The sequence below is a fragment of the Macaca thibetana genome, chromosome 14 (genome assembly GCF_024542745.1).
Source record: "Macaca thibetana thibetana isolate TM-01 chromosome 14, ASM2454274v1, whole genome shotgun sequence".
Taxonomy (NCBI): domain Eukaryota; kingdom Metazoa; phylum Chordata; class Mammalia; order Primates; family Cercopithecidae; genus Macaca; species Macaca thibetana.
Genome location: NC_065591.1, coordinates 125,690,960 through 125,713,920, shown reverse-complemented (window position 1 = coordinate 125,713,920; position 22,961 = coordinate 125,690,960). Strand labels below are relative to the sequence as shown.

General features: G+C 56.7%; 1 protein-coding gene across 1 annotated transcript in view; it reads left to right on the top strand.

Moving 5' to 3' along the window:
- Positions 1-22,961, top strand: part of B3GAT1 (beta-1,3-glucuronyltransferase 1) — a 32,108-nt gene that overhangs the window by 5,156 nt on the left and 3,991 nt on the right. Inside the window, exons 2-5 of the mRNA XM_050755999.1 lie at positions 17,100-17,196; positions 17,346-17,492; positions 21,103-21,611; positions 22,290-22,586. Coding sequence (XP_050611956.1) covers positions 17,193-17,196; positions 17,346-17,492; positions 21,103-21,611; positions 22,290-22,586 — 957 coding nt within the window. The 5' untranslated portion in view covers positions 17,100-17,192. The remainder of the gene's footprint in view (positions 1-17,099; positions 17,197-17,345; positions 17,493-21,102; positions 21,612-22,289; positions 22,587-22,961) is intronic.

The following is a 22,961-nucleotide window of genomic DNA, read 5'->3' as shown; positions in this document are numbered from 1 at the left end:
TGGCTGCCAGCCTTCTCCCAGAAGCAGGATTCTGCAACCCTGGGCTACTCCCTTCTTTTCACAGATGAGGGGCAGACACCCAGAGCAGCCCTGCTCCTGTCAGGACCACAGAGCAATTTCACACAAGACAGAGGCTGCGGGCTCCAGTGCCCTCCCAGGCAGGTCGTTGGCAGACAGATGTGTGGGGGCTGGGGGCTGCCTCCCCTGGGGTCGGGGCACAACGCTGAGACTCCCAGGGCCCCTCACCTCCTCTCTGCTCCCTCAGACGGCTGGGCCCAGGAAAACCAACCTCAGCTATCCCTGACAGCCCTGGGGAAGGTCAGCTCCTTAAGGCCACGGACAGCAAATTAAAAATACAAACTTTCATGAAACCCATGAGTTGCCAGCCTGCCAGAGTGTGTCCACGCTCCCTGACCAAAGGATCTCACCAGGCGGGTGACCATCAGCGGACCCTCCGTAGCTTCAGACCTGGGTTTGGGGCTGCCTGGTGCCTACCTAGCCCGGGCCCGAAGCCCTCTGGGTCCCCGTAGCAGATGGGGAGTCCCCTTGGGGGTGTCTTCCGAAGCCTAAGGACATCACCACTGCTCTCACACCCTTGAAGATAAGTCCTGACCCCCAAGAAGTGCAGTGCTGGGTCCCACTGAGCAGGGCTGTGGCAAATGACAGGCTGTAGGTGCAGATCAACAATATCAACACCCCCCTACCCTGCTTGCCTGCCCCAGCCCTTCTTCCCTCCTCTTCCCTCCTCCACAGACCTCAGAGTGGGAGAGTCGGCCGCTTGTGGCATGGGGAGGACACTGAGCCCAGGGAGGCCAAGGGACTGGTCAGTTGCACCCACGCTGCAACTGACCGACACAGGCCCAGCTCTGCCAGCCTGCCTGGGCTGAAGTACAGCCTCCAGGCGAGCTACTGGCCTCACGGTCAGAGAGTTTCTGAACGGAAGCTGAAGTATTACTTTCCTAACTCATCCCTTGTCGATACTGACTTCTTCTCCCACACATAAATCTCTCTCTCAGAACAAGTGCTCCAGCGCTGTGTCTCTGCGGCTCCCCAGGCCTGAGGACAGCGAGGCAGTTGCAGGCTGTCAGTGGGGTTTGCACACTCCTCCCGGTGTCGTACCTGGAGCCTTGGAGGGGGGCCTCTCGCTGGCATGCCTGGTGCCTGTCGCCCCATAATTCCCAGGAAGGTGCATGCTTGAAATCACAGACACCCAACCCAGCCGTGAATGCTCACTGAAGCCCAGGGTGCAGGCCCCGAGGGGTGTGCCGTCCTTGACTCTGTCTAAACAGATGTTCTGGATGAACGACAGGCTCGTTTTCATTGTGATTTAAAAAAACACACAACGTAAAACTTACCATCTTTACCATTTTCAGTGCACAGTTCACTAGTGCTGAGTGTATTTACGTTGTTGTGAAACAGAGCTCCAGATCTTTCTCATCTTGGCCATTAGAAACTATGTACTCGTTAAATGACTCCCATTCTCCCCAGCGTCCCAGGTCCCAGAAGCCACCATCCTAGTTTCTGTCTCTCTATGAATTTTACTACTCCAGATACCTCATAGAAATTGAATCCTGTGATATTTGTGCTTTTGTGACTGGCTTATTTCACTTAGCGTAGTGTCCTCAAGGTTTATCCATGTCAGGGCATGTGTTAAAATGTTCTTACTTTTTAAGGCTGAATAACGTTCCATTGCACACGTATTCCTCATTTTCTTTATTTTCTTTATCCAGTCATCTGGTCGACAGGTTATTTGATGCCAGGCTATGGAGCAAAAGCTCAATAAATGGGAATTCTCCCCACTTGCCCTTCCCACTCAGGAGATGTCTGAGCAGAGGGGCCACCCAGCAAATACTTCTGCCCAGAGGGAAGCTATGTCCCAGTGTCATGCGAACATCAGGAAGGAAAGCACCCCATTCTAGCTGGCATCTGGTCTGGCCTCTGGGGCTCCCTTCCTGCATCCAGGGCTGCCCAGGCACCCTACAGTGTCCAGCCCCGAGTGTGAAGCCCCAGGGCTGAGTGCACCTGGCCTGGTCCTGGGGGCCAAACAGCTCAGCAAGTGGAGGGACTGTGAGGGAGGGAAGCGTGTCCCAGGCAAACGTGCCGGCGTGAAGGAATGCCTGCCTCCTGCTCTCATCCCTGCTGCCTTCCCGGGACCCCGAGAAGAAAATCGGCCGGGTACTCCTAGAGTCTACCTGGGGACAGGAGCCCAGCAGAGCCTGGAGATCCCCTCCCCCAGGCATGTGGAGGACTGTCTTGAGCCTGTGCCTGGGCGGTGTTCGGGCTGCATGTTGTGGTGGACCGTGGATCCATAGCCGCCCTGGTGCTCACTGTGTGATAGGCGTGTGGGAAACCCAGAGGTAGTATCAGCACACGCTGCTGTCGGGGGCACCGAGGACCGCTGCACTCATCACACCACACCCCCACTGCTGTGGGAGGCACTCGCTGCCCACGCTAGTTCACACGTGTGCTCGGGGCAAGTCCCCTACCCAAGCCCCTTCGACTTTTTTTTTTTTTTTTGAAACAGAGTCTCACTCTGTTGCCCAGGCTGGAGTGCAGTGATGCAACCTCAGCTCACTGCAACTCCACCTCCCGGGCTCAAGTTATTCTCCTGCCTCAGCCTCCCCAGTGGCTGGGATTACAGGCTCCCGCCAGCAAGCCCGGCTAATTTTTGTATTTTTCGTAGAGATGGGGTTTCACTGTGTTGGCCAGGTTGGTCTCGAACTCCTGACCTCAAGTGATCCACCCACCTTGGCCTCCCAAAGTGCTGGGATTACAGGCATGAGTCACTGCGCCCGGCCCAGTTCAACATTTTATGTTAATTGTTTCTTCTCCAGGCAGTGGGGTTAGCTGACACCCCAGAGGAGGGAGGGACCTTAGGGGCAGGGCAGGTGTAACAGAGGGAGGTGGGGGAGCCCTGGAAGTGGGAGGTGGTGAAAGTAAAGTGCCCCAGGGGCCTGAGCCTGCATCCTGGGGAGAAGGGGCAGGGAGTGACAGTGCCCCGGGCTCGCTGGCCCTAGACCCCCACTGACAAGTCCGTTCTCTGACAGGACAGCTCTGGAGGCAGGAGAAGAGAAGAGGGATGGGGAGTCTCTGAAATCACTGGTCCTTCCTGAGTGCCTTTCTGGGAAGCTGAGCAGAGACACAGGACCAGACTGGGCAGGGTGGCAGGTGGGAAGCAGCAGCCGTGCACTGGGGCGTCCCCGCTACTTGCACTAGCTCAGTGTGTCAGTTCCAAACCTCAGTCTCCCCACCTGAAAACGCAGGGTGACAGGATGGGTGCCCACCTCATCTCAGGTGGCTGCACCGAGACTACAGCAGGAAAATGCATGAGAAAGTGCCTTGTCGCCTGGCCCACCTGTGCGGGGGCGCGTGCTCCCAGCAGGAACAGAGGGAGCCGGGGCCACGGCGCCAGGTTCCAGGGGCACCGCCTCCCCACAGTGGCCAGGCTGCCCTCCCCAGGCCACACTCTGTTGTCACAGCTGCGTGCTGGTGTGCCCAGTTTCCACTGAGTCCAAGCCGCAGCGCCGCCTCGTGCTGGGGAAAGAGGAATGTGCTGGAGAGGCTGCCCGAAGGCCGGTCACCACTGAGCCATAGGAAGGAGCCCAGGTGCCTCTTCCCTCTGCCCTTCCTCTCCCAGGCACTTGGATTCAGTGTTTTGCCCACTTTTTAGTGTGGGCATTTGGGTTTTTTTTATTTTTTATAATTTCGGCATTTATTTTAGATTCAGTGGTACATGTGCAGGTTTGTTCCCTGGGTATATGGTGTGATGCTGAGATTTGGGGCATGACTGATCCTCTTACCCAGGTACTGAGCACAGTAACCAATAGGTAGCTTTTCAGCCCTTGCCCCTCTCCCTTCTTCCTCCCTCCAGGACTCCGCGGTGTCTGTTGTTCCCATCTCTATGTCCAAGAGTACCCAATGCTTAGCTCCCATTTATAAGTGAGCAGTATTTGGTTTTCTGTTCCTGTGTTACTTCACTTAGGATAATTGCCCCCAGCTGCAACCCTGTCGCTGCAAAAAAACCATTATTTATTTCTTCTTTATGACTACGTAGTATTCCATGGCGTGTGTGTACCACATCTTCTTCATCCAGTCTACTGCTGCTGGGCACCAAGGTTGGTTCCATCAGTTCCCTATTACGAATAGTGCTGCAGTAAACATATGAGTGTATGTGTCTTCGTGGTAAAACGACTTATATTCCTTTGGGAAGACACTCAATAATGGGATTGCTGGGTCAAATGTTTTAAGTTCTTTGAGAAATCTCCAAACTGCGTTCCACAGTGGCTGAACTAATTTACATTCCCACCAACAATGTAGAAGTGTTCCCTTATATGGTGTCTCATTGTGATTTTGATTTGCATCTCTCTCATGATCAGTGATGTTGAGCATTTTTTTTATATTTGTTGGCCACTTGTACGTCTTCTTTTGAGAAGTGCTTGTTCATGTGTTTTGCCCACTTTTTAATGTGGGTATTTGTTTTTTGCATTTAAATTCTCTAAATTCCTTATAGGTTGTGGATAGTAGACCTTTGTTGGATGCGAATCTGTGGGTTGTCTGTTGACTCTGTTGAGAGTTTCTTTTGTGGTGCAGAAGCTCTTTAGTTTAATTAGGTCCCACTTGTCAATTTTTGTTTGTATTGCAGTTGCTTTTGAGAACTTAGCCGTAAGAATTTTCCCAAAATGTCCAAAATGGTGTTCCTTAGGGTTTCTTTGGGATTCTTAGATAGTTTGAAGTCTTCCAACATTTAAATCTTTGGTCCATCTTGAGTTAATTTTCATATATGGCGAGAGGCAGGGGTCCAGTTTCATTCTCCTGCTCATGGCTAGCCATCCGCTGAATCTTAAAACAAGGTGGTGGTGGCGGTTATATTAACCACCATGTTTTATATGACCTAACATTCATAGTGCCAACTGTGTGCCAGGCCTGGTGCTAGATGTTTTCCACTGATTCCCTCCTTTGATCTGAAAGTAGCCCTGTGAGAGTTAAAGATGAGGAAACTGAGTCACAGGGATGTTGGTGCAGCACCTGCTTTGGGTTGGGCTCTGGGCCCTGGTGTGGGAATGTGGAGGTGAGTAAGGCCAGGTGCCCCTGAGGAGCTTCTGGCCCGGGGCTAGGGGACAGATGTGAAAACCGGCGAGCCAAAGGCAGGGCCCGGGGCGGGAAGTCCCACAGTGCGGCCGCCTTGAGTGAGCAGACCAGGGCAGGGGCAGGGCCGGGGAAGGCTGCAGAGGAGGAGAGGGAATGCCAAAGGCACAGAGCCCAGAAGAGTCTCCCCTTGCCAGCACCTCACCCAGGACCACAGAGACAATAGCACCAAGGGAAACTACGCAGCCTAGGGCAGCATGACGACAGGAAGGGCAGTACTGTGGGGGCAGGCGGGCTGCTCACATCCTTCTTCTGGGACGTCCCCACCTTGCTCACAGCCTGAGAGGCTCTGCAGGGCTGTTTCAGCTAACTCAAGCCTGGACACTCAGTTCCAGGGCTAGACCCACCTGGTCACCTGGCTTGCTTATGTCCAGGCCGTGCTGGGCTCCAGCAGGTACCAAGTCAGTCACCATGACCTGTGCCAGGCTCCGTGCTGTGGACGGGCACACTCATCCAGCCCCATCATGGGAGACCCTCGCTGCAGCCACCACTCAGCATCCCGACCAGCGCAACCTCGGCTGTAGAGAGGGTCAGATGCGGCGAGGGCCACACCCCTCCTAGCTTCCAGGGTCCGGGATTCTAGTAGCTTCCAGGGTCCAGGATTCTGGGGCATCGCAGCCTCTCTGGGTTCTGGACTGCCCTCTGCCACTGCTGGGCAACCTGGCAAAAGGGGAGGTCAGTGCTGTTAGCAGTAGCAGCTTCGACGGTTTGCCCCTGGGCCCTGCCGTTCATTGGGTAGCAGAACGTGCCTCACCCTCTGGGGCCCTACGGGCCTGGCCCCCCGCTGAGCAGGCGCCCTGTGGTGGGTGTGCACCCATTGGAGGCAGCACTCCACCCGTGGGGGTCCTGAGCAAACCACAGGCCTCTCCTATGGTGCATACGTTGCTGGCTGGCTGGGGAGTCTCAGACCTGGAGCAGGTTCATTGGTGTGTTAAGAGCATTTTGCTGGAACCAGGTCCAAGGGCAGGACCCAAATCCTGGCGTGGTCTCTTCATAGAGCTGGAATGTTGTGCACTGCTGGTTCTACCCCGCCTGCCTCCAACGGGTGAGGTGAGGCCGGAGGTGGGCAGGGATGTGGGGAAGCCTCTGAACAGGAGCAAGTGAGAACCCTTTGCCCCCGCCATGCAGGCGAGAGGAGCCGTTCTGGGGTCATCAGCTCATGAAGGCTGCAGTGAGGCCTCCCAAGGGAGGGAGCAAAACAGAGAAGCCATCCAGCCTGCACATGGCTCTGGCTCCCACAGCCGGTGCCTGCACGCGGGTGGCAGTGGGCCCTGGTTAGAGAACCCACCACCCGCTGCACCCAGAGCAGACCTGCTGTTGATCCATTATTGTATCAGCTCATCGCATGTTCAAAAGCATCCTGGTTTGGAGAAGGAAGTATAAGGTCACACTAGCTCTGATGAACAAGGGCAGGGAAGTCTCGGCCGCCAGCCGGGTGTGCAGCTACAGCACAGAGACCTGCCTGGGGCACAGCTGGGAAGAAACCTGTGTGTCCCCAGAGGCAGGGGGCCAGCTGGCCAGCGGTAGAAGAGGGCCCGGGAGGGAGCCAGCAGTGGACGCGGGGCCAGGAGAGGTGGGACAGAGGCACGGCAAGGACCCTGCCTGGCCACTGCTGCCCAGAGGAGTGCAAGGGGGTGGCTGCGTTCTATCTGGACCTGGGATACTTGAGACAGTCACTCAACCCCCTCATGTCTCAGTGTCTTCATCTGTAAAACATGAGCAAAGCTTTGGGATTACAAGGGTTTAACCACTGAGTGAGACAACCAGCGCACCGTCATTTTGGAAGCCGTAGATCACTGCTGAGCGTGAGCTGTCGTGTTTAGTAGTTTTTAGGAGAAGCAGCCCCCACAAACCCCAGTGCTGCAGAGAAAGTGGATTGGCCTCTTGGCGTCTCCCCGTCTATGTTCCAGCACCTGAAGCCGTTGGGTGCCAAGGGCAGGCCCATGAGCTCTTTTATTTGAACGGGGACCTGATTGTGGATTTGTCGGCAGGGCACGGAGCAACCCCGAAACCCAGCTAAGAGGGTACAGACACGTGCCTGTGAACACACGTGTGCTCACTCACGCGGTGCCAACCGTGAGCACACAGGCTCACACGCATGCACATGGGGGTCAGGCAGCGGGCCAGCTGCCCTGTGAAGTCACTCAGGCGGGCAGTTCTGTGGTGGCCAGCACGGCCGCAATGAGCTGTCAACAGGATACTCAACCCCAGCGGTTTTCTCGAGTCGAATTCCGAGCCACGCATCGCGGAGGACAGGGAGCAGGCACCTGAGTTGCTGTGGCCAGACTGGCATCTCCCCACGTCATCAGCCTCGAGAGAGTGCTGGGCAAGGAGGGGGGACACCGGGACCAAGCCCGTGCTTGCTGTCCCTCACTGTGGGGCCCCCTAAATGCCACTCGGGCCCAGGTACACCCACAGGCACTGGACCCCGGCCGAGACCTGGCAGAGAGGAGCAGGCAGGGCGTGGAGGCCACAGGGAGGAGCAGGCGGGGCGTGGAGGCCCAGGCAAGGGAGCAGTTGACAGCTGGAAGGAAAGGAGATGGATGCCTGGTTTGCGCTCCGGCATCTTGAATCAGCTTGAGAACCTTCTCCCTGACTCTGGTCCCTGCGGCTCTGGGTGGGAATGGGGCACCCCTGACTCTGGCCCCCTGCGGCTCTGGGTGGGAATGGGGCATGGGCATGGGCCGTGGTGCCTCTCACCACAGGACGAGGAAGAGGGTGCCATGTTGGAATTTCCAGAGATGGAAGCTGGGGAGGCAGAGGTGGCCAGGGAACAGGAGGGATGTGGTGGGAGTGGGGGGTGGGCCCAGGGCAGGCATCCCTGAACGCCAGGCCAGGCACGTTGCAGTCAGGAGTGGCACAGAAGGATCTGAGCAGGCTGAAGGTTGGGACTGGAGGGTCTGACAGTGTGTGGACTCTGAATTGAGGAGGAAAGTAAGGAGTCAGAGAGATCACCACAAGGGCCATTGCGGGTAAAAGCTTGACCTGGCCCAGGATGAGGGGATGCAGCCCTGGGACGGCAGCAGTGGGAGGAGCTGACGCAGGGAGAAGGTGGAGTCAACGGCAGCCCTGAGGTTTCCATGCCAGGACCATGACAGAAAGAAGGGGGCTTGGATGAGAGCTGCCTCCGGAGGAAAGATGGCGGCTGGATCTGAGGTTGTGTGTTGGGTCACAATGGGACACAGCAGACAACACAAGGGGTGTAGCCGCTCCATGCCAGAGATGGGGAAGCTGAGGCCAAGGGAAATCAAAGGACATTGTCAGGGGCCTCATGCTGGTGTTTCTCCTCTGACGATCTCAGACCCTCTCTTCTTCACTGCCTCTTCTTTGGAGGTGACGTGGGGCTTTCAGGTCCATGGCTTCCATCTGCCCTCCAGCAAGCAGCCTGGAGTTCAGCTGGAAGGAGGCGGCGGGAAGCCAGGCCGAGCAGACCTGTTCCCTGCCCCTTCCAGGCCGCAAGGTCAACAGTGACAGCAGCTGCTCTTCATTGGCCCGACTACGTGGCAGACGGTTTGCCCTGATTTTTTTTTTTTTTCCTAATTATCCTGACAGCCTAGTGGTAGAAGCAGTATTTTTATTCCCATTTTACAGATGGGAAAATGAAGGCCCAGAGAGGTTGCCTCACCAGGATCCCATAGCAGAGGAGGAAAGAGGCTGGTAGGGTGCACAGGGTCGTCTGGCGGCAGGGTTCAGACCCTTTCCGCGTTGCACAGCCCCTCCACGCATGGCTCCTCCGGGACAAAGAAGAGCAAAGAGGTGGTGAGAAGGAGGCGGCAGAAGGCTGTGGCTGTGGCTGGGTTCTGCCGTCACCCTCAGTAGCTATGGGACTAGGCAGGATCTGAGGAGCTGAAGCCAGACATGGCCCATCTGCCTTGGTGTGGGGGACAGACTCTCAGGTGTCCTCGGAAGCCCCACCCACCCCGTGCTCATGCCTTGGTGCAGTCCTCACCTTCGGTGTGGATGGCGTTGGTGGCCAGCCCCGAGCCAGCACACTGTGCAGAAGCAGTGGGCCGTCCCTCCCAGGATTACGTTCTGTAAGATTCCATCGGCTAGCGGATTAGCTCTAGATCCCCTCCTTGCTGGCTTGACCAAGTCAGTGGCCATGTTGGAGAAACCCATGTGGCAAGGATCTGCGAGGAGCCTCCAGGAGCTGAGGGCAGTCCCAGCTAACAGCCAGCAAGAAGCCATGGCCCACAGTCCCACCACCACCCGAGTGAGCTTGCAAGCAGATTCTTCCTCAGTCGGCCCTCCAGATGAGAACACAGCCCTGCCAGTACTTCGCAGCCTTCTGGGACCCTGGACTCCTGACCCATAGGAACTGAAGAGAGCCGGTGGGGGCCGTCCTCTGCCATGTGTGTAGAAATTGGTTAGACAGCAATAGAAAATGAATATACTTGTTTTGGGAGTGGGGACATTTCCTTCCAAAAGTGGGCCTGGGTTTTAGAATGGGTCTAGGGCAAGAATGGAAAGGTAGCAGGGAAGGAGGGCAAAGGAGGTTGGGGGACAAGCACCTTTCAATACCAGACTTCTCCCCCAGTCCCAGGCTGGGCTCCAGGGTTCTTTACAAGGACTACTTGCCAGTGCCACAAATCCCAAAGATAGCATGACCCTCAGTAATCCCTATCATGCAGGCAGGGGCCAAGCGGCCAAGTGGTGCTCTGTGTACCATCATCCTGTCAGGGTTAGCACATTCCTGCCGGACGCCTTCCTCCACTCGGCCGAGCAGAAGCACCCCCACCCCCAGCCCCACCATGACCTGCTGCGGGATGGCTCCTCTCTGGGGTCTTCCACGGGCCTGGCTCCATTGTCCAGCGTCCCACAATCCTTTGTCAGGTTTGTGTCCTTCAGCTTCTCTCCAGCTGCCGCTCCCTGTCTGGCTGTCCGTCCCCCTGCAGAGCATCTGTGTGCTCATCCCTGCTCCCCCACCCGCCCCCAGGCATGCCCCAGCAGAGAGCAGCAGTGTGTGACGTCGCCACACCATGAAGCCCCAGTTCTTGCTTCAGGGCCTCCTGCATGGAGGCTCGGGTGAGTGGATGAACTGCTGCCTGCAGACCACTAGCCACATGATTCAGGGAACTTCAGTGACACCAGCTGGGGCCAACAGTGTATTCGGTCCAGATTCCTGCAGTTAACCAGAGTGGACTTTCACTTGCAGAGTTCTACACTAAGCCAATCCCCAGTTTTCATTCTTTATTGAATCATAATCGAAATTGAATCCAAAGACTATTTCTGGAAAAAAAAGAAAAACAAAGGAACTACCTTTAAAAAGTCAGCAAATTACATTTCTGATGCTGGAAGAAAACCAAAGCGTGAAAGTATTCTCTGCACCAAAACAGAACAAAGCTAATACTTCCTTCTGCCCAAGTCCTTGGCTTGGTTTTCCCGGTTAGAAGGGAACAAGATGGGTTGAGATCTGGGATTCACGCTGCCCTCCCATCAGCTGTCCCCAGTGTGAGCCCGCAGTGACCCAGGCTGGGAAGCAGAGTGCAGACATCCCAGGGCCCCAGCCTGCCGCTCTTCCTCCGTGAGCAGGTGAAAGCAGGGTGGGGACAGCCCAGCAGTGCCTGCCTGGGGGCACTCGGCCTGACCGCTGAGGTAGGCCATGCAGGGGGTGAGAGGTCAGGGGGCTCTGGCCCTGGAGCAGGGTTGCCCAGTGGGTGGGCACGAGGGTGGGCCAGGGGAGGGTCTACAGGGGGAGGTGGTGTGGGCACAGATGGCACTGGACACAGGCCAAGGCCAGAGTTTGAGCAGCTCTGCCGGCACCTGACGCTGTGACCTTGGGCCGATCACACAGGCTCTCTGAGCTTTGGTGTCCTCACATGCAAAATGGGGATGAGATCTGTGTGTCTGCCTCATGCCATGGCTACTCTGAACATCAAGGGACTGGGCTTTATGAAAAAGGGAGTCTTACTGGTTCAATGTGAGATTCAGAGTAGAACCGGCTATGGGACCCCTCCCCAACCCTCTGCAGTCGGTGACCAGGGCAAAGGAGGAGAAAGAGGAGCAGGGGCCTGGGAAAGTGGCTCCTGTGTGGTGTGAGGTCAGTGCCTGTGTCCTGCCGCCCAGCGGGGCTGTGGTGGGCCTGGAGGCGGTGGCGCTGGGGGCCGGAGGGCCAGGGCTTAATGAAGTATGGATTGACTGGGCTGGGAGCTGATTAGCTGTGGCATCAGGCATTTCCTGAGCAGCGCCTGCGGAATCGATACGAATCCGCTGATCCCATTAGGGGCACCTGCAGGTCTGTGGGACAAAGCCTTGCCTCCCTCTCTCTGGGGGCACGCGGGTTCCTGGCTGCCAGGAGATGGTATAACAGCAGCTGTCTTAGCCAGCAGGTCGGCGTTCTGCATCCGGTCCGCACACACGTTGTTCTGCATCCGGTCCGCACACACGTTGACTGGTGCCTCTGTGATGCCCGGGGCTCCCTCTGCTGCCACCCCTGAGCCCACGCCCTCAAGAGTCGGTAACGCTGGTTCCCAGCCTGTTCCCAGCGCTCCCCGTCTCGCCTGTTACTGTCATCACAGGATGTCATGTAAACTGTTGAAATAGCATGCTGAAGTAAATGTGTTGTTTCTATGAAAATTTCATAAGGTGAGTCCAGAAAGAAGTTCTCCAAATTAGGGAAAGTCATATTCTGAAGGGTACTACACTCAGACTGCTCACCAAGTGCCCTTCAGCTCTCGAATCACTTTAAAGAAATCACAGCTGGAGGTGGCAGCAGGAGCTGCGGCGTGGCCGATGTCAGACGGCACAGACCTGCCTGACCCTGGGTTGGCAGAGCGGAAGTGCTGAGAGCCTGCAAGGATGGGTAGTTTGGATTTGGGGAAAATTAGCATGCACTGTGCGGTCCTGGGGAAACATCATTGTCGGACAACTGGCTCTGCAAGTTACTTAAATTGAAATGTGCGGCGTGTATGTATCGTTTGGAAAGACTCTTCGCCTTAATGGACGTTTTTGATTAACCATTTAACGACCGTTCCCAATCTTACCGGGTAAAAAGGCTTTTATCGTCCTCCGGAGATGAGTACCTTGGACAGTGCCTGAGCTTGTTTGTAACACGCCACGCACACGCATCCAGGCCTTCGGGGACACTTTGCGTTCCCACGTCGCCTGCGCTGGAGTGAGCTGTGTCATCTCGTCCCCTCCGGACTGAGCAGAGCTTCCCCACCCTTGCTGCTGGATTGCCCACAGAATCCAACCCAGTGCTTTGCCTGCTACAGATGCTCAATTAATATTTGTTGAGTGAAATTAAATAAGCTCCTCGCCTCAGGGACTGAGGCGTTGCTGAGGCCTTCGTGTGAACGCCTGCAGGCTCAGAAGAAAACCTTTCCATGCATTTAGAATCGCCCAGCCTTGAACCAGCCTTGCACATGCTCCACAGCCTCACACGTTCTGCCCCAGCCTGGGCCAATCAGAGCCTTCCCGTCTGAGTCCCAGACACCCCTTAGTCCTTATTCACAGCCCACAACCCGCTAAAACCCATAGACAGATTCCTCTCTGGAGGTGCCATGGCTCATACCTGTAATCCCAGCACTTCAGGAAGCCAAAGCAGGTGGATCTTTTGAGCCCAGTAGGTTGAGACCAGCTGGACAACTTAGTGACCCCCTGTCTCTACAAAGAAGAATTTTAAATTAGCTGGACATGGTGGCATGTACCTGTGGTCCCAGCTACTTGGGAGGCTGAGGCAGGAGGATCACGTGAGCTCTGGAACTCAAGGCTGCAGTGAGCTGTGATCATGGCACTGTACTCCAGCCTGGGTGACACAGAGAGACCCTGTCTCTCAAAACAAAACAAAATGCCACAGATTCCTGCAGAGAGGCGTTTCCAGCGTGGCCGATCTCCACAGGCATATTGGCCCTTAAGTCAGGACTCAGTTCCACGGGAGGCTGTTTTGTCGGCCCTCTTGCCTTGCCTCTGGCCCTGGGCGCCCACTGAGCTACACTTTCCTCACGTAGGACATCCCGTCTTCCTCGCAGAGCCCTATGGTAACCTCCAGTTGCTAAAATGGCAGGATCGTTGAAACGTCCAGCTCAGCCTCCCTACTGTAAAGACGAGGTCAAGGAGGGCAATCAGCATGACCTAGGTCCCGGTGGAGCACCTGCCAGACACATCCAGGCCACCCGCCCACTCCCATGTGCTGCCCCACCCGGGAACCGCCCTCCACTCTCCCACAGGGCAGTGCTCGCTTCCACCTGAGGCTCTGAGGACACCCGGGGAGGGGAGGGCACAGCCTTTTGCGTCTTTACCTGCCGAGACGCCTGAGACATGAGGTTGGTCACAGACATGGTGCAGGTGTCAGGATGGGAGTTGTGACCGCGGCAGGCCTGGGCCCTCCACTCACACACGCTGCCCACACCGCATCCTGCCTCCCCACGCTTGCCCCCATCTCCTGGGCTCCCCTGGGTGTGGCCAAGCCACTCCTGTACCTTTGTGCTGATTCTTCTGCCCGACCCAAGTATCTAGAAGCCATTTGGGGTCCTTGTTGGAGACAGCCTGCGACCACGGGCAAACTCCACCCTCCTCCAAGCCCCAGGCAGAAGCAGCAGCCTGCAAGAGGGGATCAGTGCCAGCCAACCTTGCAGCCCAGCCTCAGACTGGGGCCCAGAGCTGGGGGCAGGTGCAGCCCACCCCGTTGCCTGGCCCCAGGCCCCCTGCCCAGCCCAGGCATCACGTCCCACGACCCGCCCCCTGCCGGCCAGCTGGCGTTCTCCAGGCTGGGGGCTCTCTCTGTTCTGCTTGATAACCGCCTGGTAATTAGCTCCACGATTTCGCTACTATGCTTATAATAGCCTCCATTAAAGTTATGGGGTTTTCAAGCCATAATGGCTTCCAGAGTAATTAATGCACAACTGGGTTTATTGCTGAGTTTATTTTTAGAGCTTTTCTCCCTCTCTCCCCCTCCCTTTTCTCTCATAGATGTTTTGACCAAAAAGCCTGGATGGGAGCAGAAAGCGTCCCACAGCACCTTGCCCACAGGCCCCGTTCTCCCCTCTTCCTTCCCGCCCCTCCTTCCTGCTGCGCCTCCAGGCAGGTTCTAGGGCCCCGCAGGGGGGCAGCCATCGCAGAGGAGGGTGGCTGTGGTCCAGGCCAGAGGAAGCGTTTGGTCTGTGTGTGGCCCTTGCCCACTCTGCCCCTGGCCCAGGTTCGAGAGGCTTGGGGGTCTGGGACCTCTCATCCTATGCCCCCGATGACAGCATGGAGCCAGATGGCCTGGATTCGATTCCAACTCCACCATTTCCTCATGGTTAACCTCAGGCAAGTTACTCCCCTTCTCTGGCCTCGATGAACCCACAGGGACCACAGCCATGCTTACTGCGCAGGGCTGCTCTGACGTTGCAGGAGCAGGTGCATGTGAAGAGCTGAGCCTCATCTTCAGACACCCCTCACGCTATAGGAAAGTTTGTATAAACAACAGTGCAAGCAGGCACAAGGGAGGCCGAGCAGGTGCCAGAGTCGGTGGGGGCTGAGAGGCTGCCCCAAAGGGAAGGGAGTGGCCCACAGGGACTGAGCTGGCATAGCACTCGTCTTCTCTCCTTGGCTTTCTCCATCCTGGTGTTAGAACCTTCACCAAAACCAAGAGCACTTGAGAAAGCTCCTTCGAGAGTCTCCGAGAACACAGAAGAAATCTTCCTGGACATTTTTGAAGCCCCAGCCAGGCCCAGCCTCCCCGTCCTTCATCAGCTGTGGCCTAAGATCACACCTGCCAAAACGTGTCTTGACACACAGCCCCATGCAACTCCAGCAGTGGCCTGGGTGCGGAGGGACAGGCTAAATCTGGGGAATGTGGCATGAGATCACTTGCATCTCAGAACACAAGGCCCAGCAGGCATCCCGTGTGGAGTTCTAGGCTCTGTCCCTCACTGGGCCAGCAAAGAGGAGTTTGTGGGGGGCACAGACACACACAGCCTAGAATGTTCACTATCTCCTACGTGCCTGTGACACTGAACCCCAGTGGATCTTCCACTCCCCAGGGAATGGGTGGGGGAGACTCTCTGGGTAGAGTGGGCCTCTGATGGCAGGGTGTGGGCAGGGGACGCCGGCCGTCCCAGGAAACCGCAGTGCTCCTTAATGGAAGACAGATCCTGGTCTTCCACAAGGCGTCAGAACTATTTGGAGAGAGGACCCGGCGAGGAGGGGAAAACACACTATTTTGGAAACTCAGGGGCTAAAAACCCTCCTCGGTCACAGTGCTCGACTCTGCCTGAAATGGTGAACACGTGAGCTGGGGCAGGAGCAGGCAGCACGGTCCCCAGGTGAGGCGCTGTCCCTACCCAACACTGGGCACTGGGACAGGTGAGCACAGCGAGGCTGGCTGGGCTGCCCGAGGCTGCCTGCCCTCCCCGTCACCCCCACGGGTCCCTGCTGCATCATGCATGGTGCTCAGCACAGAAGTGAAAAGGGAGAAGAGGATGTGACAGTTTCCAAGTTGGTCAGGAGGTCTCTTCACCCAGTGTCCTTGCCATGTGAGAGAACAGTTCCCGGGGACGCTACCAGTGGACCCTCTGCAGGACTGGGGAGTCCCAGTGGCTCATTCTCCTCACTTGGGTCCCCTGCTGCTGTCATTTTGGAGGACTGTCTCCCCTCAATGTGGCAGCCCCTGCGGGGACCCCTCTACTCCTTGCTGCTGCCCAGCCCAGCCCCTGGTGCTGTGTCCTGCACGGAGGAAGGCACTCTCCCACTTCCCCCAGGGCCCATCCCAGAAGCATCTCTTCTTTGTCCTCAAAAGACTGTCACCAAAATGCAAATTGAAACCACAGTAAAAGACTATCTCACACCAGTCAGAATGGCTATTATTAAAAAGCCAGAAAATATTAGATGCTGGTGAGGCTGCAGAGAAAAGGGAATACATATCCTCTGTTGGTGGGAATGTAAATTAGTTCAGCCACTATGGAAAGCAATTTGGAGATCTCTCAAAGAACTTAAAACAGAGCTACCATTCTAGCCAGCAGTCCCATTCCTGGGTATATATCCAAAGGAAAATAAAGTGTTTCACAAAAAGAGAGAAAACCTGCCCCTGTGTGTTCATCGCAGCACCATTCCCAATAGCAAAGGCTTGGAATCAATCCAGGTGCCCATCAGTGTGGACTGGATAAAGGAATACTACACAGCAAGGAATACTACACAGTCATACAAAAGGACGAAATCATGGCCTTTGCAGCAGCATGAATGCAGCTGGAGGCCATTATCCTAAGCAAATTAACGCAGGAACGGAAAACCAAATCCGGTGTGTTCTCACTTATAAGTGAGAGCTAGACATTGGGTACTCATGACTGTAAACATGAGAAGAATAGACACTGGGGATTGTAAAAGGAAGGGCTGAAAATGACCTATTGGGTACTATGCTCGTACCTGGGAAATGGGATTCATCATACTCCAAATTTCAGCATCACATGCAATATGCCCCGTAACGAACGTGCACGTGTACCCGCAAATCTAAAATGTTGAAATTATTTTAATGTAATAATTTATGGTACATATATGGTAAAAAAGAGAGAGAAAACCTCTCACCCCTTTATCCAGGCTTTGATAAGTAGCTGGCATTTTAGGGCTGCATGGGAGGTACCGTTTAATTCTGAGAATGACCTTATGAGGCAGGGAACCACAGTGCCCCATTTTACAGATGGGAAAATTGTGGCATGGAAAACGGAAATGACTTGCAAAGGTCATACAGCCTGTGGGTGGCACAGCTGGGATTTAAACCTGGTGTCTCTGCAGTCTGTGCTTCTGCCCCCTGCCCTCTCCTGACTTTCATCAGTGGAGCAGCGCCACGGCCCTGTGCTTGTGGGAAGGACAGAGCCCGTTCCACTCAAACAGGCAGAAGAAGAGGTCCTCAGGGGATGGACGGCTGAGGCTCCATTGTGGAACCCCAGACGCTGTGTGTCCCAGAGCAGGGCCCGGCCTTGCTGGCATCCATTCCTGTGCCTGGGTCTCTGGCTATCTGCTTCTGCTCTCTCTTGCAGGTGTCCACCCCCCAGGGTTCCTGACCCCTGCCCCCGGACAGCGACCCCTTCTCAGACTCCAGTCGGGCCGGACTCTCCAAACCTGCTTCCGCAATGGGTGGGTTGTGAGTGCTGGTAAGACCTGCTAGCCAACATTCAGCTGCTCTGCCCTCTCCATGCCTGGCCGGCCCGGCCCATGCCTGTTCTTTTCTCCCCTGTGCTGCCGCCGCCCGTGGCCACCCCTCTCCTGAACTTACCGCCACTCAGGTAATGAGGAGCCGTGGGTGCAGCCAGCCTTGGAGATGCCGAAGAGACGGGACATCCTAGCGATCGTCCTCATCGTGCTGCCCTGGACTCTGCTCATCACAGTCTGGCACCAGAGCACCCTCGCACCCCTGCTTGCGGTGCATAAGGGTGAGGACACACGCATGCCCTGCCTGCCCAGCTGGGCCTTGGTAGTGACAGTGACCACAGCTGACATGCAAGGGTTCTTTGTACTCACTAAGCAGCTAGGAGGAACCACCGGACCATCTAGGCCCCTTCGTGAGACTTGCACCCCTTTGGGAATGGGAAGCTAATGGAAGCTGCCCACACAGTTTAGAGAGGTCCGGGATGGTAGGTTGGCAGACACCAAGACAACCACCTTGAAAGAAGAGCTTGTCACTCTCAGGACCCAAGGGGAGGGGGCACACCGTGCCCCTGGGGAAGTGCTGGCGTCCGAGGTGGGAAGTGCTGGCGTCCGAGGTGGGAAGTGCTGGCGTCCGAGGTGGGAAGTGCTGGCGTTCGAGGTGGGAAGTGCTGGGGTCCGAGGTGGGAAGTGCTGGCGTCCGAGGTGGGAAGTGCTGGGGTCCGAGGTGGGAAGTGCTGGGGTCCGAGGTGGGAAGTGCTGGGGTCCGAGGTGGGAAGTGCTGGCGTCCGAGGTGGGAAGTGCTGGCGTCCGAGGTGGGAAGTGAAGGGAGTGGGAGGCTTTAGTGCGGTTTTGGTAGGAAGGGAAGTGGTTTCATAGGAAGGGAAGGGCCAAGCACGGTCAGCAGCTGAGCTGGCTCAGAATTGCATAGTCTGAAGAATGTCAGTGGGTTTAGGATACGGGCGTGGTTTCTAATTGTCTGGTATCACCCTGGGGTGGTTTAGGCAGGGGAAGATTGGCTTGGGTGGGAGAGCTCCATAACGGTGGTGGGTGTGAGCTCTAGATCAGGTAGTTTGCATGTGAAAAGTGTGTTTGCAGGCAGGTGTACACTGTCACTAGGAATTAGCTAGTCCTGGGAGGGTCAGTCCCTCCCAGATCTGCAAGGCCCCCAAGATGTCAACGCATCTTAAAATACAGAACAACTTAAAACACACACATCATTAATACACACACACAAAGACGCGTACACAGCTTCACATGCCATTTCATGACATGCAAGGAAAGCGACCGTTCTGCAGTGGATGGTCGGGGGGATAGGATTTCTGGCCTGCAGTGTGTTTTAAACCCTTTCACAGGGAGTATAGTGTTTGCTTCTCTCCTTTTCCTGCACAAGAAACCCTGGTCTAGTGCTACCTGGTGGAAACACGGCTGGAGAGAGGAAAAGTCCATGACGAACTAGTGGAAGAACTCGGGGGAGAACCCCCTTCCCCTGGCGCTGGCTCCTGGGTTGCCTTTGCCTCTCACACAGAGCTCTCCACACCCAAACCTGCCATCACCCCACAGCTGGCTGCCCCAGCTCCTCAGCACTTTGTCTCATGCTCTCTTCTGCCCGCTCCCCCACTTACATGCACAGACTCAACACGTGGGGCCAGGCAGCTGCTCTCCGTTTGCAGTGTGCATGACATTTACCTGGCAGTGTGATAAACAAGACACCCAAGTCCATGCAGAGAGAGGTGGTGAGTGCCTGTAACCCCAAGATGCAGGCAGTGTCCAAAAATCACAGCCTGAAGTCGTGCTGCTCCACACAGTCAGATACCAGGTCCTGCACACCCCTAGCTGTTCCTGAAGCTTCCATGAGGAAGGGCCAAGCTCAAGATTGCGGCAGCCGACTGCCCATGGCTGCCACTTAGCGCCTCTCTTCCTAACATCATCCTCTCCTCCTGACTCTAGCGCCTCTTCTCAGTGCTTGTCAGTTTAGAATCATTGTTATCTTGCAAATACATCACTCCAGAGGGGTTAAAGCTACTATATATAAAGCGACATGATATCGTGTCGATTGCTTTCTTGGCAGAGCTCCAGCGCTGGAGACGTCAGGCTGTTTGCTAAGCACTGATGGTGCTGCGTGAGGCTGGGGACTTGGCACTCTGTCTCCAGAGCATGCCAAGAGCGAGCGAATGAAAGCTGCCGCTGAGTGAAGTTAGGGTCACCAGGAGGCCGTTAGGACCCAAAATTGCAGACACCCTGAAGCCAACGGCAAGGGCAGAGCCCAGGAGCACAGGCAGTAGCTGTGCCCTCATGTATGGGGACTTTCCCAGGGCACAGGTCCTCTGTGGGCTTGGGATGATTGAGGTGACAGAGAGCTGGACCAACTGGTTCTAAACCTCCTCCCAAAGCCGCAGTTTCCAATACTTTACTGCTCATAGGATAAATTAAACCTTCTATCCAGGTCAGAACCCTAGACACCCATCCCGCTTTCTTCCACCTTGCTCTTCTCACAGTATGACCCCAAACTCCTCTAAGCAGTCCCCTTTGAGTGACGGCATCTCTGCTGGTCACCTCCCCCGGCCCTCAGAAATTGCTGTGTGCCTTGTACCATCTGCCCGTGAGAACTCCTGAAGACCTGGGTCCGTTCATATGGTCTCCACGCTAGCATCCCACACGCCCCGCATGCTGCTGATGACAGTGGTGGCCAGAAAGAGGCAGCAGAAGAGCTGATGCCCAGGGTCCTCCCCTTTGGTGTGACTGGCTCGTTCTGTCCCCACTGATTGCCTGAAGCCAGAAGGAAGCAGAGTTGGCCACTGCCCTTCCACAAGAGAGGAAACTGCCTGGCAGTGCTCTCAGCCCTTGGCATGTGTCGACTCATTAATCCACGTAATAACTTGATAAGTTCGATGCTATTATTAGCTCCATTTTACAGTCGCTGAAATTGAGGCACCAGAAGCTAAGCAGTTTGCTCAAGGGCATAGGGTTTGTAACGGCAGAACTGGGCAGGGTCTCAGCCCAGACATTGGGATTTCTTACCTTTACCACCCGGCGGTAAGCTAGGACAGTGAGGGCCACACCGTCACTGGTGCCTGAGCCTTTCCAATGGAAGGACAGAATTTGGAGAGAAGGGACGCATGGAAAACAAGAATCCCAATGGCCATGATTTCTCCTCTTGCTAGGACTGCTAGATCTACATATATCTTGGCAACTATGGGCAAAACCCACAAGAATAAAATGCAGTTAAATAGGAAGTTCAGCACCAAGATTCAGAGAATGCCTTACCTAAGGCCAGGAGGGCAGAGGCCCCACTTGACGGGAGGGCTTGAGAACTCCTGGAGCTGCCTCAGGCTCCTGCAGGCGCAGTGTGCTCTGTGCTCTGGCTGCTGCAGCAGGGGTGCGGCCCTGGGGCTTTGTGGCCTCCACACCACAGTGGGACAGTGCCACGTGCTCTGCTAGCCCAGCCCTGTGCGGAGCAGCGTGCCCAGCTCCCTCCAGACGAGGAGGGCAGGGGAGGGGAGGGTCAGGACAGCCTGTGCGGAGCAGCGTGGCCAGCTCCCTCCAGACGAGGAGGGCAGGGGAGGGGAGGGCCAGGATGCCTTTTCGTAGGAAAATCAGCGCATTTAGGAACTGAGGATGCAGTCTTGGAATATGGGCAGCTGCACTCAAATAGCCAGAGGGCTGCAAAGGTGGGAAGGAAGCGGTTATCTCTGTGTCATCAGAACTGGGACCCTCACAGAGAGGATTCCAGGGCTGCAGGTTTCAACCTTGGAGCTAACAGGTCCAAGGCAGGGGTCTGAGCAGCCCCTGCAGGGGAGGAAGAGGGTGCCCTGGCAGGGTGGGGGGCGTCCGGCTCTGAATCTGGGGCCACAGCCAGCGCTCTCCTCCCCGCATCGCCTGTCTCCCAATCGGCAGATGAGGGCAGCGACCCCCGACGCGAAGCGCCGCCCGGCTCGGACCCCAGAGAGTACTGCATGTCCGACCGCGACATCGTGGAGGTGGTGCGCACCGAGTACGTGTACACGCGGCCGCCGCCGTGGTCCGACACGCTGCCCACCATCCACGTGGTGACGCCCACCTACAGCCGCCCGGTGCAGAAGGCCGAGCTGACGCGCATGGCCAACACGCTGCTGCACGTGCCCAACCTGCACTGGCTGGTGGTGGAGGACGCGCCGCGCCGGACCCCGCTGACCGCGCGCCTGCTGCGCGACACCGGCCTCAACTACACGCACCTGCACGTGGAGACGCCCCGCAACTACAAGCTGCGAGGAGACGCCCGCGACCCACGCATCCCGCGGGGCACCATGCAGCGCAACCTGGCCCTGCGCTGGCTGCGCGAGACTTTCCCCCGCAACTCCAGCCAGCCCGGCGTGGTGTACTTCGCGGACGATGACAACACCTACAGCCTGGAGCTCTTCGAGGAGGTGCCGCGGGGCCCCGGCTGCGGGGCGTGGAGGGGCTTCCCGAGGCTGCGGGGCGTGGAGGGGCTTCCCGAGGAGGGGCTGTGGGTGGGGAGGCTGGCGCAGGGGGAGACCGGGAGGCGGTGCCGGGCTGGCAGCGGGGCAGGCAGCAGAGAGCCAGGGAAAGGACAGAACTGCGGGCTACAGCATCCCCCACAATTAGGGGGAAGGCAGGTGGCTCTGGAGCCCCTAAACCATATTCTTGGCCCTAGAGGTCTCCTCTGAATGGGTCTGTGAGCAGGTCATTCTGCGTGACCACCGGAAACCTCTTGGGTGGAACAGCTGGAGCTGCCTGAGTATATGGGCTGTGCTAGTCTGGGGGAGAAGGGGAGTCATTTCACACTCTGAAGTGGGCAGACCGAAGGGTTTTACACAAGGGAGAAAACGGCAGCAGGGCCATGTTGAAAAGGTGAAGACCAGGGCATCTGAGAGGTCAGATCTCGCCGGCAGCCCAGGGCAGCTTCTCCTCAGGTGCCCAACCCATGGGACGGGGCCCTGGGGGCAGGGCTGTACTGGACCCCCCTGGGTGGCCTTGGCTGGCCATGGGCATAGAGGTTGCTGAAGGATGTCGCCTCCCATGGGCACGGGAGTCCGTCCACATCTGCAGCGCGGGCGCCCTGACTCTGGACCCCCCACTTGTAGATGCGCAGCACCAGGAGGGTGTCCGTGTGGCCCGTCGCTTTCGTGGGTGGCCTGCGGTACGAGGCCCCACGGGTGAACGGGGCAGGGAAGGTGGTCGGCTGGAAGACGGTGTTTGACCCCCACCGGCCATTTGCAATAGACATGGCTGGATTTGCAGTCAACCTGCGGCTCATTCTGCAGCGAAGCCAGGCCTACTTCAAGCTGCGAGGTGTGAAGGGAGGCTACCAGGAAAGCAGCCTCCTTCGAGAACTTGTCACCCTCAATGACCTGGAGCCCAAGGCAGCCAACTGCACCAAGGTGAGACCCTCCACAGCACTGACAGCTGTGACACACCCGTCTCCAGCACAGCCACACCCTCCCTACAGATCGGGAGAAGGAAACAGAGGCCTCAAAATAGCCTGGGCTTTCTGAAACCCCCTCCCCAGGAAGGCCGTTTATCACCTGTAAGGCAGCGACACGGTGGACAGGCAGGGAAAGGGAGAGCAATGGCCACCAGGGAGTTATAACCTCCCACAAAACAGCTGTGCTCCAGGACGTCCCTGCTGAGCTCTCATGCGCACACACATGCCTATGCATGCACACATGTGCACACATATGCAGATGCACACGCATGCACATACACACACATGCACATGCAGACATATGCACACACACACACGGGAAGTCTTGGGG